Source organism: Thamnophis sirtalis, unplaced genomic scaffold (genome assembly GCF_051295495.1).
Source record: "Thamnophis sirtalis isolate CommonGarterSnake01/CBP01778 unplaced genomic scaffold, rThaSir2_p1.2 scaffold_1, whole genome shotgun sequence".
Classification (NCBI taxonomy): domain Eukaryota; kingdom Metazoa; phylum Chordata; class Lepidosauria; order Squamata; family Natricidae; genus Thamnophis; species Thamnophis sirtalis.
In genome coordinates, this window is record NW_028261381.1 from 34,839,535 (window position 1) to 34,854,631 (window position 15,097).

The following is a 15,097-nucleotide window of genomic DNA, read 5'->3' on the forward strand; positions in this document are numbered from 1 at the left end:
TCAGGTTCTCTTACACCTGCAGTAATTTGCACCCATTGCTTTCCATTCTACCTTCCCATGAAATATCAATTCATTTGCAGAGCTTATTTTGGTCTGGAAGCCAAATAGTTGAGCGTAACACTAATTGTAAAACAATTTGAACGTCAATGTGTCCAACTTCAAATGAGGATATTTTTGTAAATGAAATATATCCCACAGTAGTAGGATATGTTATCATTAACCTATGATAAATGTTTTTCTCCCTTCAGGCTTTATATCGTGAAGTTTGGGATAAAGAAAAAACACAGTACACGCTTCCAATTGACATTCCTGAGATTGTTCTGTCCAAAGCAAATGCTGTGAACTACAGTAAAGTAAGAAATTAAAGAATTAAATATTAATGTTTCCATGCTCTCTCCTTATGCTTCTTCCTCTTCTGAAGATAAATCTTCTTTGATAGCTTATGACACTCTCCAAAGTTACAATTATATAAGTACAAATTTGATAATGTGAGAGTACTTTTGTAAGCAATTTTAAGGGTAACATGAAAAGCTTTCCCCTATCATAACAATCCTATATATTACCATTGTTTGTAGCCCCAAATCGTAATATACTATGAAATCATGTAATATGATATAATACAGGCCTGTCAAACTGGGGGCCCGTGGACTGTATTTATCACATGCAGGCCACAACCCACCTTCCGCAAAGGCAAAAAAGTAACGATACATCCGGAGGTAGGTTTCTGCTGGCATTACTGACGGTTCAGTGCATGCGTGATTTTGCACACATGCACTCTCTTGGCTCGTGCACGCACCTGACACATACTTCATGCACATACACAGTTGCTTCTAAATAGGTCTGCACATGGGCAGAACATTTAGAAAGGTCAAAAAGGTGTAGGGGCAACCAGGGAACCGGTCCAGGGGCATGGCGAGCATGCTGTCCCTACCTATTCGGTGACCCAGTTGCCATTCCCACTACTGGTTCCACCGAACCGGTGCAAACCGGTAGGAACCCCACCTCTGGATACGTCACAATGCATCATGTTAAGCAATCGAGTTTAACATCCATGATATAATATATAAACAAATGTTACATATTTTTATAAATATGACATGCCTTGAAGTTGAATATGCATTATTTATTTCCTTTCACAGAAACATTATCAACTTGGATTAGAGGAGATGAAAAAGAAAGGCCACGACTTAAGATTGGATGCTATTGAAATCCAGCATGCCAAGTCTTCTAGGAATATTGCTAGTGAGGTATCGTCTGCTATTCTTTGGCATTTCCACAGTTGTTTCATCTTCTGTAAAATAAATAGTTAATGTTTTGTTCATATTTTTTTTATAAATATGTCTGAAGGGATCATACAGAACCCTGGCAATCAAACCATACCTGTCAGTTTCACTGCTTACAATTCATTCATCAGGTATTGGCTGTTGGTAGATCATAACTATATAAAAAGAGTGCACAATGCAATGTATAGTGTTGAAGTGTTGAAATGTAATTTTAGTAATAGATTATTTGTAATTTATAAAATTGATGTTTTGTTTATGTTTCATCATTAGTACAAGTACAAAGAAGGCTACCGTAAGCAAGTGGGACACCACATTGGATGCCGGGATATCCACGATGATCCCAAACTAGTGTTGGCAATGCATGTAGCCAAACTGCAGAGTGAAAGGGAGTACAAGAAATATTTTGAGAAGTTTAAAACCAAGTTCAATAGTCCAGTGGACATGCTGTCCATCTTGTTGGCCAAGAAATGTCAGAAGTTGGTTAGTGACATTGATTATCGCCGCTATCTCCATGAATGGATATGTTTGCCTGACCAGAATGATGTCATCCAAGCCAAGAAAGCCTATGAGTTACAGAGTGATGTGAGTAGAAAGTTACTACATCTTGCATTATATTTTTTGCCTTTTAGCTTATTTGTCTCATAATGCATTTGGTGAATTATTATGCTTGCATCTATAGTAATCCAAGCCCTGCATGCATTCTGCAGCCATCATCATCATTAAAAAATAAAATAAAATCCCATTTCTAATTGAATGTTAAATAGAACAGAGTTGGCTATCCATATATAGAGAATCATTTGCATAGAATTATATATATTTTTCTTTATTCCTGTATATTGACCATTTTAAATTTTAATCATATTTTGGTATAAAAAATAAGTAAACCTGTGATATATCTGTGCTGCTCTGCACTGAGTGGGATTATCGTAAGGAGAGTTACTTTATAAAAAGTACAATTTTCTGTAACTGACTCTTGTAAAAACTATGTGGCTTAGAAAGAGGATCAAGACAAATTCATTTTTCAAGTATTCCCACAAGCTAGTATGAGGAAACTTTTTATGCCTTTTATGTTTTATTATTGTTCGTAAGCCACCCATGTTATCTTATGATAGATAAAATGGACAATTGTATAACTAAATAAATATGTTGGTGACACCACATTTATGTCAACTGAATGGCTCTGTGTTGAAATAAGAGTAATTATACATTAACTTTGAGTAGAGAAGCCTCAGTGGTGTTTTTAGCAAGTGGAAATACTATCTTAATAGATTGATGCGTTTCTTTGTAGAATCTTTACAAGTCAGATCTGGAATGGCTGCGTGGGATTGGCTGGATGCCGGAAGGCTCTGTTGATGTGGTCAGAGTGAAAAAGGCTCAAGATCTTGTGAATGACAGGTTGTACAAACAACGCCCAGATGCACTGAAATTTACCTGTATACCTGACCCACCTCCAGTCATCCTGGCTAAGATCAATGCTCAACAGATCAGTGAGGTAAACTGAATATAGTCACTACCTCTGTGTTATGTGTGAAATGATAATGGGATGTGGCTGAGATACAGTGACCTTTGAAAAATTAAAGGGATTTTCTTTCCTTCTTCCCTTTCTTAGAAATTGTATCGTGAAGCGTGGGATAATGAGAAGACACAGATTAATATTCCTCTTGATATCCCTGAAATACTGCTCTCCAAGATGAATGCTGTGAATGTTAGCCATGTAAGATAATTAACTAATTGTATAAATTTTGTTAAGAATGTCAATATTCTTTTATTACATTGTCCTAAATATATTGCCCTACTTGTTAATTGCTCTTAAAAACATAAAGGTATTTGAGTTATAAGTTGCATGTCTATTCTATATTTTATTTTAAGAACAACAATTAAACTGATATTTCAATCTCAGGAACCAAAAAAGCACACACACACACACACACACACACACACACACACGTATGTATGTATGTATGTATGTATGTATATGTATGTATATGTATGTATGTGTATATATATATATATATATATGTATATATATATATATATATATATATATATATATATATATATATATATATATATATATATATATATATATATATATATATATATATATATATATATTGTCCTATTATTAATTTTTTTGACAGATCATGTAGTATGATTTGAAAAAATGGTTTTAAATAAAATGCATCTGTAATTCAGGCCAGCGATGGTCAATTACAAATTGATCATCGAATCAATGAATTCTTAGTTTTGTTATTTTTACACTGAGTTGAAATGACTTGGGAACATCTGTAATTGAACAATAAATTATTATTTTTTAAAATATAATTGAAATGGGAGAAATTTCTTAGGAAGGTAAAAAATAAATTGGCACAACTATTGGTATAACCAGTTAGGGCAATAGCATGCTACTAATTCCAACAAATTGTTTTAAGTTTGCGGGTTGCTGAAAACGTTATTCATGTGGTTCAGATCAAATTAATTAATTTCATTCTAAGAAGGCACAGATTTCCACCATCTTTTGTCCACGGGCTTATTTCTAACTAGATATGCATAGGAATGTTCTTTTGAGGAATATCTGTAGTCTCGTGTAATTCATTCTAATTTTTTTTTATGATATTGAAATTTGTGCTTATATTTCAATTGCAGAAACATTATACTGGAGCCTGGGATGAAGCCAAAGCAAAAGGTTATGACTTTAAAGTGGATGCTCTTTCATTCAAACATGCAAAATCTTCCAGAGAAATTGCCAGTGAGGTATGAACTCTGTTATTTAAATGTTGCTTCTAAAATTACTGTATTATTTCATATCAAACATATGGCAGAGTGTGCTACTAGATATCTTCATCTGAAACACATAGATTCAACAATTTGCTATTGTTCAAGGTTATTATATTTTTACATATATCCTCCATTTTTTTATATTTACTTATTTCAAAATGTGAGATTTTAACATCAGCTTATATTCAAGCTTTTAAAATTTTGTTTTATCCTAAACTGCCAAAGAGATAACAGGTGAGATATTTAAGTAAAATGAATATTTTATGCTCTAAAAGTTTTGAATTCAATATTACTTTCTCCTGCCATTTTAAAAAGGAGAAATCACTTTTAGTATATTGCTTTACAATCAGTTATTAAACTTATTATATATGGTTGATGTTCACTTACAAAACAACATTCCTAAATTATAATGTGTTCAAATATTATTGAATGATTACTTATTAATGATGAAATTGACTTGTTCATTCATTTGAAGTCTCTGAATCATTAAAACACCAATTTTCACACTCTCTGGCATCATCCTAATCATTTCAATTGTTCATTGCTTTGCTTTTCTCTTCAGTATAAATACAAACAAACTTATGAGAAACAGAAAGGTCATTACATTGGAACCCCATCAGTCAAGGAGGATCCTAAGCTTTCATGGGCTGCTCGGGTAATGAAGATGCAAAATGACCGTCTCTATAAGCAAGCGTACCACAGTTCAAAAGCCAAGATCACCATCCCCTACGAAATGGTGGCTATCCAGGCAGCCAAACAAGGGCAGGCTATAGCCAGCGACATCGATTACCATCGTTATCTGCACCAGTGGTCTTGTCTGCCGGATCAGAACGATGTGATCCAAGCAAAGAAAGCGTATGAACTTCAGAGTGATGTAAGTATACTTTTGACAGGAATAGCCAACACCACAGATGTATAGACTTAAGATTCAGAATGATCTTGGCAGCCTTGAACATTGGGCCCTAACTAATAAAATGAAGTTCAATGCTGAGAAAAGTAAGGTTTTACACTTAGGCGAAGTGAACAGGTATAAAATTGACTCAATAGTAGTAATTGTGATAAGGATCATGGAGTCCTAGTGGACAACTACTTAAATATGTGCAGCAATGTGCTGCAGCAACCTAAAAAGCTAACACAGTGCTAGACTGCATTAACAGAGGGATAGAATCGAGATCAAGTGAAGTGTTAGTACTGCTTCATAATGACTTGGTAATACTACACCTGGAATATTGCATCCAGTTTTGGTTGCCACGATATAAAAAAGTTGTCCCAAAATATACAGATCTGCTTTGGCTGCTCCAAGTATACATACATAGCAAAAACCTTTGAACAAACAATTGGGCAAAGTTTAATATCTTTTTAAAACTTGCTTAAGTTTTGATCTGTTTTCATTTAGGGCATTGTAGGAGTGCACTTCAATAGAATTAGAGTTCTCCATTGTTTGGCCTACATTCTATGCCTTAATAATATTTCTCCCTTCTTAATCAAGATGATTAACAGATTTGAATTTTCTGGTACCTTTGTTCCTTTATCTAGTTTGATTTTATTTCATTTTTATTGTTTCATAAATATAACCATTTAAAATTAATTGAACAACTTTATTCAGGACTTTCTAGCATCCTTTAAATGATATACTATATAACCTATTTATTGTGTAAGAGTATTTGTTAAAAATATGAGCTTAATCATCTTATTCATCTTTTGTGACCCATTGTTTCATAGAATTTATATAAAGCTGATCTGGAATGGCTCCGTGGGATTGGATGGATGCCAGAAGGTTCTGTGGATGTGGTCAGAGTGAAAAAGGCTCAAGATCTCGTGAATGACAGGTTATATAAACAACGTCCAGATGCACTAAAATTTACCAGTATACCTGATCCACCTCCAGTTGTCCTGGCTAAGGTCAATGCTCAACAGATCAGTCAGGTAAACTGAAATCTAGTTACTACCTCTGAGTAATGTGGCTGAGATACAGTGGCCATTGAAAATTAAAGGAATATTGAAATGGCAATTGAAAAATGTTTTTCTTTCTTCCTGTTCTTAGCACCTGTATCGTGAAGCATGGGATAATGAGAAGGCACAGATTAATATTCCTCTCGATACCCCTGAAATACTGCTCTCCAAGATGAATGCTGTCAATGTTAGCCATGTAAGATAATTTTATTCGTTAGTTTATAATCAAACTCAAACGTCTGTTTGTCTATCAGATCAAACTCTCAGCAATCAAAATAAAATATAGGCATTAACAGTAAAACAAGAATGGCAAAACATAGGTTGAGGCTTTTTCATTTAAAAATGTAAAACACCTACAACATGAATCCATAGTGAGATTTATATCTGAATAAATGTGCATAGGACTTCATGTTTAATCAAGAAATATCTGTAGTTTATTTTCTTCCAGCCTTGACAATTGTTTATGTGTTTTAATTTCAGAAACATTATACTGGAGCCTGGGATGATGCCAAAGCAAAAGGCTATGACTTCAAAGTTGATGCTCTTTCATTTAAGCATGCGAAATCTTCCAGAGAAATCGCCAGTGAGGTATGAGGCTTATTGTTTAAATAGAACTGCTGATGCCACTGAATATTTTTATATCACCCACCTAGCAAAGTGTGCAACTTTTTAAAAATGTAAATTTCTACGTAAACTTCATATCATACAAGGCACATCTCAGCAAAGATTTGATGTTTTTACACAATTATTTTTCATATTGATTGTTGTAGACATGTGTTTAATATAAATGAAAATCATTTTTACTTGGAACTTCCAGTCAGATAACAATGAAACATTTATTTATATAATGTTTGATTTGAAAGGGAATATTTTATTCAAAAAGCATTCTCTATTTACTAAATACGTCACTTTAAACTAACATTTTCAAAGAGGAAATCAACATTTTAAATATTGTTTTATAATGGTTTATTACACAATGCCTAACCTACAAAACAACATTCCTAAGGACACCTGCATTCAACATCTACTGAATGGGAACTTCTTAATAATGAAATCTACCTGTTGCTTCATTCAAGGTCCTCCTGTTGTTAAAATACTAATTTTCACGAACTGCATCATCCTAATAAATTATAAAATATACTATTGAATGGTTTAGAATTATGAATTCTACCTGTTCCTTCACTCAAAGTCCTCCAGTCATTAAAATATTAATTTTCACACTAACTGGAACAATCCCTATCCTTTAATAGCTCTTTACTTTGCTTTCCTCTTTAGTATAAATACAAACAAACTTACGAGAAACAGAAAGGCCATTACATTGGAACCCCATCAGTCAAGGAGGATCCTAAGCTTTCATGGGCTGCTCGGGTAATGAAGATGCAAAATGACCGTCTCTATAAGCAAGCGTACCACAATTCAAAAGCCAAGATCACCATCCCCTACGAAATGGTGGCTATCCAGGCAGCCAAACAAGGGCAGGCTATAGCCAGCGACATTGATTATCATCGTTATCTGCACCAGTGGTCTTGTCTGCCAGATCAGAACGATGTGATCCAAGCAAAGAAAGCCTATGAACTTCAGAGTGATGTAAGTGCACCATTACAAGATTACGTAATTGCACCATGGTCAGGAACACAACAAAAAAGACCTTGAAGTGCGTAGGTGTAGAACTGATGCTTTGCACTTCAGCTTCCATTAACTTTCTCCCTGCCACATTAATCCCCATATCTGAAGAAAGTAAGATTTAGAAGGTGCTCTTGAAAATTATATTAATTCTACTTTTATTTCCTTGATTACATTGTTCCTTCACTGAAGTCTTCGTTGAGCGTAGCTAGCATTTGCAAGTCATATTAGAACACCATGGTGTGATGGTGGGAATATTTTTAAATGTTGATCACAGAGATAAGAATTTTCAAAGAGCTTTGGCTTCCCAAAGTGTAGATAACTCTAAAAAGCATTTGACCAACCAATCAGCACATTCTAAGAACCTTTTTAAATTTGCTGGCATAAATTGCACTAAATTAACTTATTTTGAATTTAGGGTATTGTATGATTGTACTGCAATTGATTCAGAAAGAGTTGTCTAGAATGTTTGGTGTACATTCCGTTTGAATTTTTGGTATTTTTGTTCCATTATCTATTTTGATTGTTTTGTTTCATAAGGATGATTAATCCATTTAAAAATAACTGAACCACATTAGTCAGGACTTTCTAATATCCTATTAATTCTATTTACCACATGAAATATTTGCTAAAAATATGAGTTTAATGAATTTATTTTTCTTGTGTGATCCATTTTCTCATAGAACTTGTATAAAGCTGATCTGGAATGGCTCCGTGGGATTGGATGGATGCCGGAAGGCTCTGTGGATGTGGTCAGAGTGAAAAGGGCACAAGATCTTGTGAATGAGAGGTTATACAAACTACGCCCAGACGCTCTGAAATTTACCAGTATACCTGACCCACCCCCAGTTGTCCTGGCTAAGGTCAATGCTCAACAGATCAGTGAGGTAAACTGATATCTAGTTACTACCTCTGAGTAATGTGACTGAAATATAATGGCCTTTAAAAAATTAGAAGGATTTACACAAAACAATTGACAATTATTGTTCCTTCCTTCCTTTCTTAGAAACTGTATCGTGAAGCATGGGATAAAGAGAAGGCACAGATTAATATTCCTCTCGATACCCCTGAAATACTGCTCTCCAAGATGAATGCTGTGAATGTTAGCCATGTAAGACAATTTTATTTGTTAGCTTATAATCAAATTTAAACAGCCAGTCATCTGTCAGATGAAACTCTGCACAGTCAAAATATAATGTAGATATTAACAAGAAAACAAGAATGGCAGAACGTTGGTTGAGGCTCTCTCATTAAAAATGTAAAACACCTATAGCATGCATTCATTTGCGCACTCACATTTGCGAACCGGTAGCAAAGGTAAGTTTATTTCACCCTGGGTAAAATCATCCAGTGGTCTGATGTAGACGTTAATTAGAAATGTGGGGAAAAAACAGAAGAGCAGAGGTCTAGTGCAGGACATTTCCCATCTGAAATCAGCCATGAAAAAATGAAATCCATAGCATCTTTCTTCTCCCAAACTTCTCTGTCATCCTGGAAGGATACAATGATCAATGGTTTCTGAAGCCATTGAGAGAATTTTGAAATGGCACAAGGGAGATGTTTTTGTTTTGTAACTTTGGTTGAGAGGGCTAGTAAAAAGAACAAGATGTTCTGAGTGTAGCAAAAAACATGGTATTTTGGAATAGAGTTTTGTTACTTTAAGTTTTACAATTCCCTTTCTTGCATAGTTATATTATTGTCAATTCATAATAAGCGCCATTTGGTCTATTAATATAAATTCACAGTAGTGATATTAAACAAGTAAAATTGTTATAAGTTATTTAATCATGTGTGCATGCATACATATGCATGCAAATGTATATTGAATTCATGCAGTGTCCATCCCATTATTTATTCTGAATATTCAAATTTTTCACATAACATATGAAACATAACATTTTCACACTGCATTTGTCTACAGATGTCTTCTGAAGGATAGTCAAATAGAAATAATGAGGTTTATTTCTGAGCATAGGACTTCATGTTTAATTGAGGGATATCTGTAGTTTATTTTCTTCCAGCCTTGAACATTGTTTATGTGTTTTAATTGCAGAAACATTATACTGGAGCCTGGGATGAAGCCAAAGCAAAAGGCTATGACTTTAAAGTTGATGCTCTTTCATTCAAGCATGCAAAAACTTCCAGAGAAATTGCCAGTGAGGTATGAGGCCTATTGTTTAAATATACAGTAGCTGCTGATATCACTGAATATTTTCACATCAGCATCTGGCATAAATGTGGAATTTATTTATTATATTTATCAATATAAACTTTATATTGATTCAACCACATACAAGGTACCGTACTGTAGAGTTTTGATGTTCTTACACCATTATTTTTCTTATTGGTTGCTGCAGAAATAATATCTTAAAACAAATGAAAACAATTTCAGATAACTATGAAATATTTAATTTATATTGTGTTTGATTTGAAAGGGAATCTTTTATTCACAAACCACTTTGCATTTATTAAATATGTCATTTTAAGCCATGCTTTAAAAAGAAAATCACATTTTTTAAATATTGTTTTATAACGGTTTAATAAACTATATATGTTGTTGCATAATCCTAATCATGGCTCTTTTCTGTGCTTTTCTCTTCAGTATAAATACAAACAAACTTACGAGAGACAGAAAGGCCATTACATTGGAACCCCATCAGTCAAGGAGGATCCTAAGCTTTCATGGGCTGCTCGGGTAATGAAGATGCAAAATGACCGTCTCTATAAGCAAGCGTACCACAGTTCAAAAGCCAAGATCACCATCCCCTACGAAATGGTGGCTATCCAGGCAGCCAAACAAGGGCAGGCTATAGCCAGTGACATTGATTACCATCGTTATCTGCACCAGTGGTCTTGTCTGCCAGATCAGAACGATGTGATCCAAGCAAAGAAAGCTTATGAACTTCAGAGTGATGTAAGTATACCAGTGGCTTACAAGATTACGTAGCTGCACCATGGTCAGTAACACAACAAAAGTGACCTAGAAGTGTGTAGCTATAGAACAGGTCTTTGCACTTCAGCTTCCATTATCCCGACCCACATAATTTTATGTGGGTCTGCCACATTAATCCCCGTGTCTGAAGAATGTAAGTTTTAGAATGTGTTCTTGAAAATTACCTTAATTCTACTTTTATATCCTTGATTACATTGTTCCTTTACTGAAATCTTTATTGAGTGTAGCTAGCCTTTGCATGTCATATTAGAACACCATGATGTGATGGATGAAATATTTTAAAATATTTATCACAGAGATAAGAATTTTAAATGTGGTTTCATTTTTTAAAGTGATCATAGAAGAAATTTAGGACAAATCAGTTGGGCAGAGTCTAATATATTTTTAAAATTTCTTTGCTTATGTTTTACCGAGCTCTTGAATTTAGGGAGTTTTATGAATTCATATTAATTGATTCAGGGAGAGTTATTCAGAATCATTAGTGCATCATGCCATGACTGAATACGTTTCCTCCAGAGGTAGTATGCTGCCGGTTCATTCCGGTTTGGATGAACCAGTAGTGGCAGCGGCGCGAGGCTTCGCCCACCCACCCAGACATCATCAAGGAACTTCTGTGCATGCGCGCTCCCACTACCAAAATGGTAGTGAAGAAAATAGAATACCATTATTGGTTTGCTACCTACTTAATCAACAGTATTAGCACATTTGAATTTTTTGGTATCTTTGTTCCAATATCTAATTTGACTATCTTTCATTTTTGTTGTTTCATAAGGAGGATAATCCATTTAAAAATAATTCAACCATATTAATCAGGACTTTCTGATATCCTATTAATTCACTTACAAGATAAAAATATTTGCTAAAAATGTAAACTTCATCATTTTATTATTATTATTTGGACCCATTGTCTTATAGAATTTGTATAAATCTGATCTGGAATGGCTCCGTGGGATTGGATGGATGCCGGAAGGCTCTGTGGATGTGGTCAGAGTGAAAAGGGCTCAAGATCTCGTGAATGAGAGGTTGTACAAACTACGTCCAGACGCTCTGAAATTTACCAGTATACCTGACCCACCCCCGGTTGTCCTGGCTAAGGTCAATGCACAACAGATCAGTGAGGTAAATTGAAATGTAGTTGCTACTACTGTATAATGTGGCTGAAATACATTGGCCTTTAAAAAATTAAAAGGATTTTCACAAAGCAATTGACAATTGTCTTTCCTTCCTTCCTTTCTTAGAACCTGTATCGTGAAGCGTGGGATAAAGAGAAGGCACAGATTAATATTCCTCTCGATACCCCTTCAATGCTGCTCTCCAAGATGAATGCTGTGAATGTTAGCAATGTAAGATAATTAACTAACCGTATACATTCTTTTGTTAAGCATATTACTATTCCTTTGTTTATTGCATTTTCTTAGTTATACCTTCCTGTTAGTTGCTGTTTATTTTCTTTTGTTAAGTATGAACCCCAATTTTTTTGGCTAAATCAATATAAATTCAAAACATTGTACAGTGGACATACTACTATAACAGCCATAAATAAGCTAACCATTTTGGACAAACAAGCTCCAAATATGATTGCCTAGCCTGAATTTCACCATTTCCATTGTATTTATGCAATGCTTGTCCCACTGCTCATTCTGAAAATTTATATTTTTCACACTTTACTCTTCAGTAGTGCCACACCTCAGTTGTCCCTGGGAGCAAAGTAAATTAATCATAGTGGTACCTATATCTAATATAGGCTCATAAGACTGTATGTTTAATTGAGAACTGTCCATAGTTTATTGTCATCCTGCATTTTCTGATTATATTGAAAAGTATACATGTATTCTAATTGCAGAAACATTACACTGAAGCCTGGGATGATGCCAAAGCAAAAGGTTATGACTTTAAAGTGGATGCTCTTTCATTCAAGCATGCAAAATCTTCCAGAGAAATTGCCAGTGAGGTATGAGCTCTGTTATTTAAATGTTGCCTCTAAAACAACTCTAACTTTTCATATCACACAGATGTCAGAGTATCAATTGATCCAACAATGTACAAGTTGCTATTGTTCAAGAATATGACATTTTTGTACTTATCTCCACTCTTTTTACATTTATGTGCTTAGAAATTTGAGATTTAAAATTGCATTAAAATCAAGTAGTTTAATGCATGTTTTATTCTGAATTGCCAAAAAAGCAACCGTTGAGATATTTCAGTAAAAGGAGTTTTTATACCCTAATGATGTTGGATTCAATGAATGTTATTTTCTATTACCATTTTTCAAACAGCAACAAAGTTACTGTTGTTAAACATAGTCTTAGAATAGTTTAATAAACTACATTATTTTGATACATAAATTATAAAATATACTATTGAATGGTTTAGAATTATGAATTCTACCTGTTCCTTCACTCAAAGTCCTCCAGTCATTACTAATTTTCACACTAACTGGAACAATTCCTATCCTTTAATAGCTCTTTACTTTGCTTTTCTCTTCAGTATAAATACAAACAAACTTACGAGAGACAGAAAGGCCATTACATTGGAACCCCATCAGTCAAGGAGGATCCTAAACTTTCATGGGCTGCTCGAGTAATGAAGATGCAAAATGACCGTCTCTATAAGCAAGCGTACCATAGTTCAAAAGCCAAGATCACCATCCCCTACGAAATGGTGGCTATCCAGGCAGCCAAACAAGGGCAGGCTTTAGCCAGCGACATTGATTACCATCGTTATCTGCACCAGTGGTCTTGTCTGCCGGATCAGAATGATGTGATCCAAGCAAAGAAAGCATATGAACTTCAGAGTGATGTAAGTACACCAGTGGTTTACAAGATTACGTTGATGCATCATAGTCAGGCACAGAACAAAAGCTATGAAGTACATAGGTATAGAACAGATGTATTGCAATTCAACTTACATTATCCCTGTCAGTGGGAATGTATTGAGAATTCAAATGCTCATATCTGAATAACGCAATTTGGAAGAGGTGTTTTTGAGGACTATCTTAATTCTACTTTTGTTTTCTATGATTACATCTGCCAAAAATTATGATCAGAAATATTGTTCCTTCATTGACATATTCACTGAACGAAGTTAATCTTGGCAGGCCCTATGGGAAAACCATACTGGTGGTAGTGAAAATATTTTAAAGTGACTTATTACTTAGATAATAATTTTCTAAAATGTCACATATAGCAAATTTACCAATTACCTAGTGGATGCAGTTGAGTATCATTTTTAAACCTGCTTTCTCAATTCATTTAATTGTAATTCAGTGGAGTGTATATGTTTGTTCAGAGATATAGAAAGACTTATGCAGCCTGTTTTGGATATTATGCCAAACTTTGGGATGCTTTCTAGTCACTTAATCCAGGTAATTAATACAGATGGAAAGTGCTGTTAATGTCAGAGGATGTATGACTATTTCTAACTTCATTTGTCCAATTTATCAACCTTTTGCCTTTGAACAAAGAAAGTAAAGAACACTAATTATTAAAAGAATTAATTATAAATTGGTCAGAATTGATGTCCCATTAGTTGTCATCACATAAGTGTTTATTTTATAAAAAAATTAACTACCTTACCCCTCCACTTTCTGATGTGCTATCTCATAGGCTGTATATAAGTCAGATCTAGAATGGCTCCGTGGGATTGGATGGATGCCAAGTGGGTCTCCAATAGTGAACAGAGTTAAATTTGCCCAGGAAATCCTGAGTGACAATGTATACCGCACTCCTGCTGACCGTCTGAAGTTCACCAACATTGTTGACACACCGGACGTTCTCCTTGCTAAAACCAACGCGGCACAAATCAGTATTGTATGTTAATTCTTTTCAGTAGCTTAACAAACGATCAGGACAATAAGTCCTATTAATTTTTTTATATCAGTTTATATGAAATTAGTTTTCTCTCTTCAAAAGTTAAAATGTAATTAGATAAGAATAACACCAAATAAATAAGTAACCACTTCTTTATTTTGTATAGCCTAAATACCGAGAAGTTTGGGATAAAGATAAAGTTATGATCCATGTGATGCCTGATACACCTGAAATAATGCTTTCCAAGGCCAATTCCATCAACGTAAGCAAAGTAAGTATAGTTCTACCATACTTGCTAAGATCTTTAGATTAAAACTGCTTTATACATTGCTTTTCCCCATCTTATAACACCTTAGTTTTCTACTTTCTAAGGCTTCTGCTTTCATAGTTTTTTTGAAACAAAATGGACACTTGAGACAAAATGTGAGGACTACCAGTTGGATAATTATAGTTGAATTTCTTAGTAACATTTTGGCCACCTGTGAAATATTATTGCAGATGAATTCATTATGACAATAGTGCTGTTTTTTATACTTTGCAAACTGTTGGTTGCCTTGTGCAATATTTTCAATGCTTTGACTGAAACTTTGTTTGGATACAATGTCATATATAATCATATATATTCTATATTATACCAGAATACATGGCCTAACCTGGAGGCTGATCTTTTTTTTATTGACAAACATGTAAAATACACA

At 34.3% G+C, this 15,097-nt stretch overlaps 1 protein-coding gene across 1 annotated transcript in view; it reads left to right on the top strand.

The window, feature by feature from the left end:
- Nucleotides 1–15,097, top strand: part of NEB (nebulin) — a 221,952-nt gene that overhangs the window by 106,041 nt on the left and 100,814 nt on the right. The window contains exons 93-113 of the mRNA XM_087710553.1: nt 249–353; nt 1,140–1,247; nt 1,554–1,865; nt 2,572–2,775; nt 2,893–2,997; nt 3,930–4,037; nt 4,624–4,935; nt 5,784–5,987; nt 6,106–6,210; nt 6,495–6,602; nt 7,290–7,601; nt 8,321–8,524; nt 8,644–8,748; nt 9,691–9,798; nt 10,240–10,551; nt 11,506–11,709; nt 11,829–11,933; nt 12,434–12,541; nt 13,078–13,389; nt 14,196–14,399; nt 14,566–14,670. Of these exons, the coding sequence (XP_087566679.1) occupies nt 249–353; nt 1,140–1,247; nt 1,554–1,865; nt 2,572–2,775; nt 2,893–2,997; nt 3,930–4,037; nt 4,624–4,935; nt 5,784–5,987; nt 6,106–6,210; nt 6,495–6,602; nt 7,290–7,601; nt 8,321–8,524; nt 8,644–8,748; nt 9,691–9,798; nt 10,240–10,551; nt 11,506–11,709; nt 11,829–11,933; nt 12,434–12,541; nt 13,078–13,389; nt 14,196–14,399; nt 14,566–14,670 (3,750 nt within the window). The remainder of the gene's footprint in view (nt 1–248; nt 354–1,139; nt 1,248–1,553; nt 1,866–2,571; nt 2,776–2,892; nt 2,998–3,929; nt 4,038–4,623; nt 4,936–5,783; nt 5,988–6,105; nt 6,211–6,494; nt 6,603–7,289; nt 7,602–8,320; nt 8,525–8,643; nt 8,749–9,690; nt 9,799–10,239; nt 10,552–11,505; nt 11,710–11,828; nt 11,934–12,433; nt 12,542–13,077; nt 13,390–14,195; nt 14,400–14,565; nt 14,671–15,097) is intronic.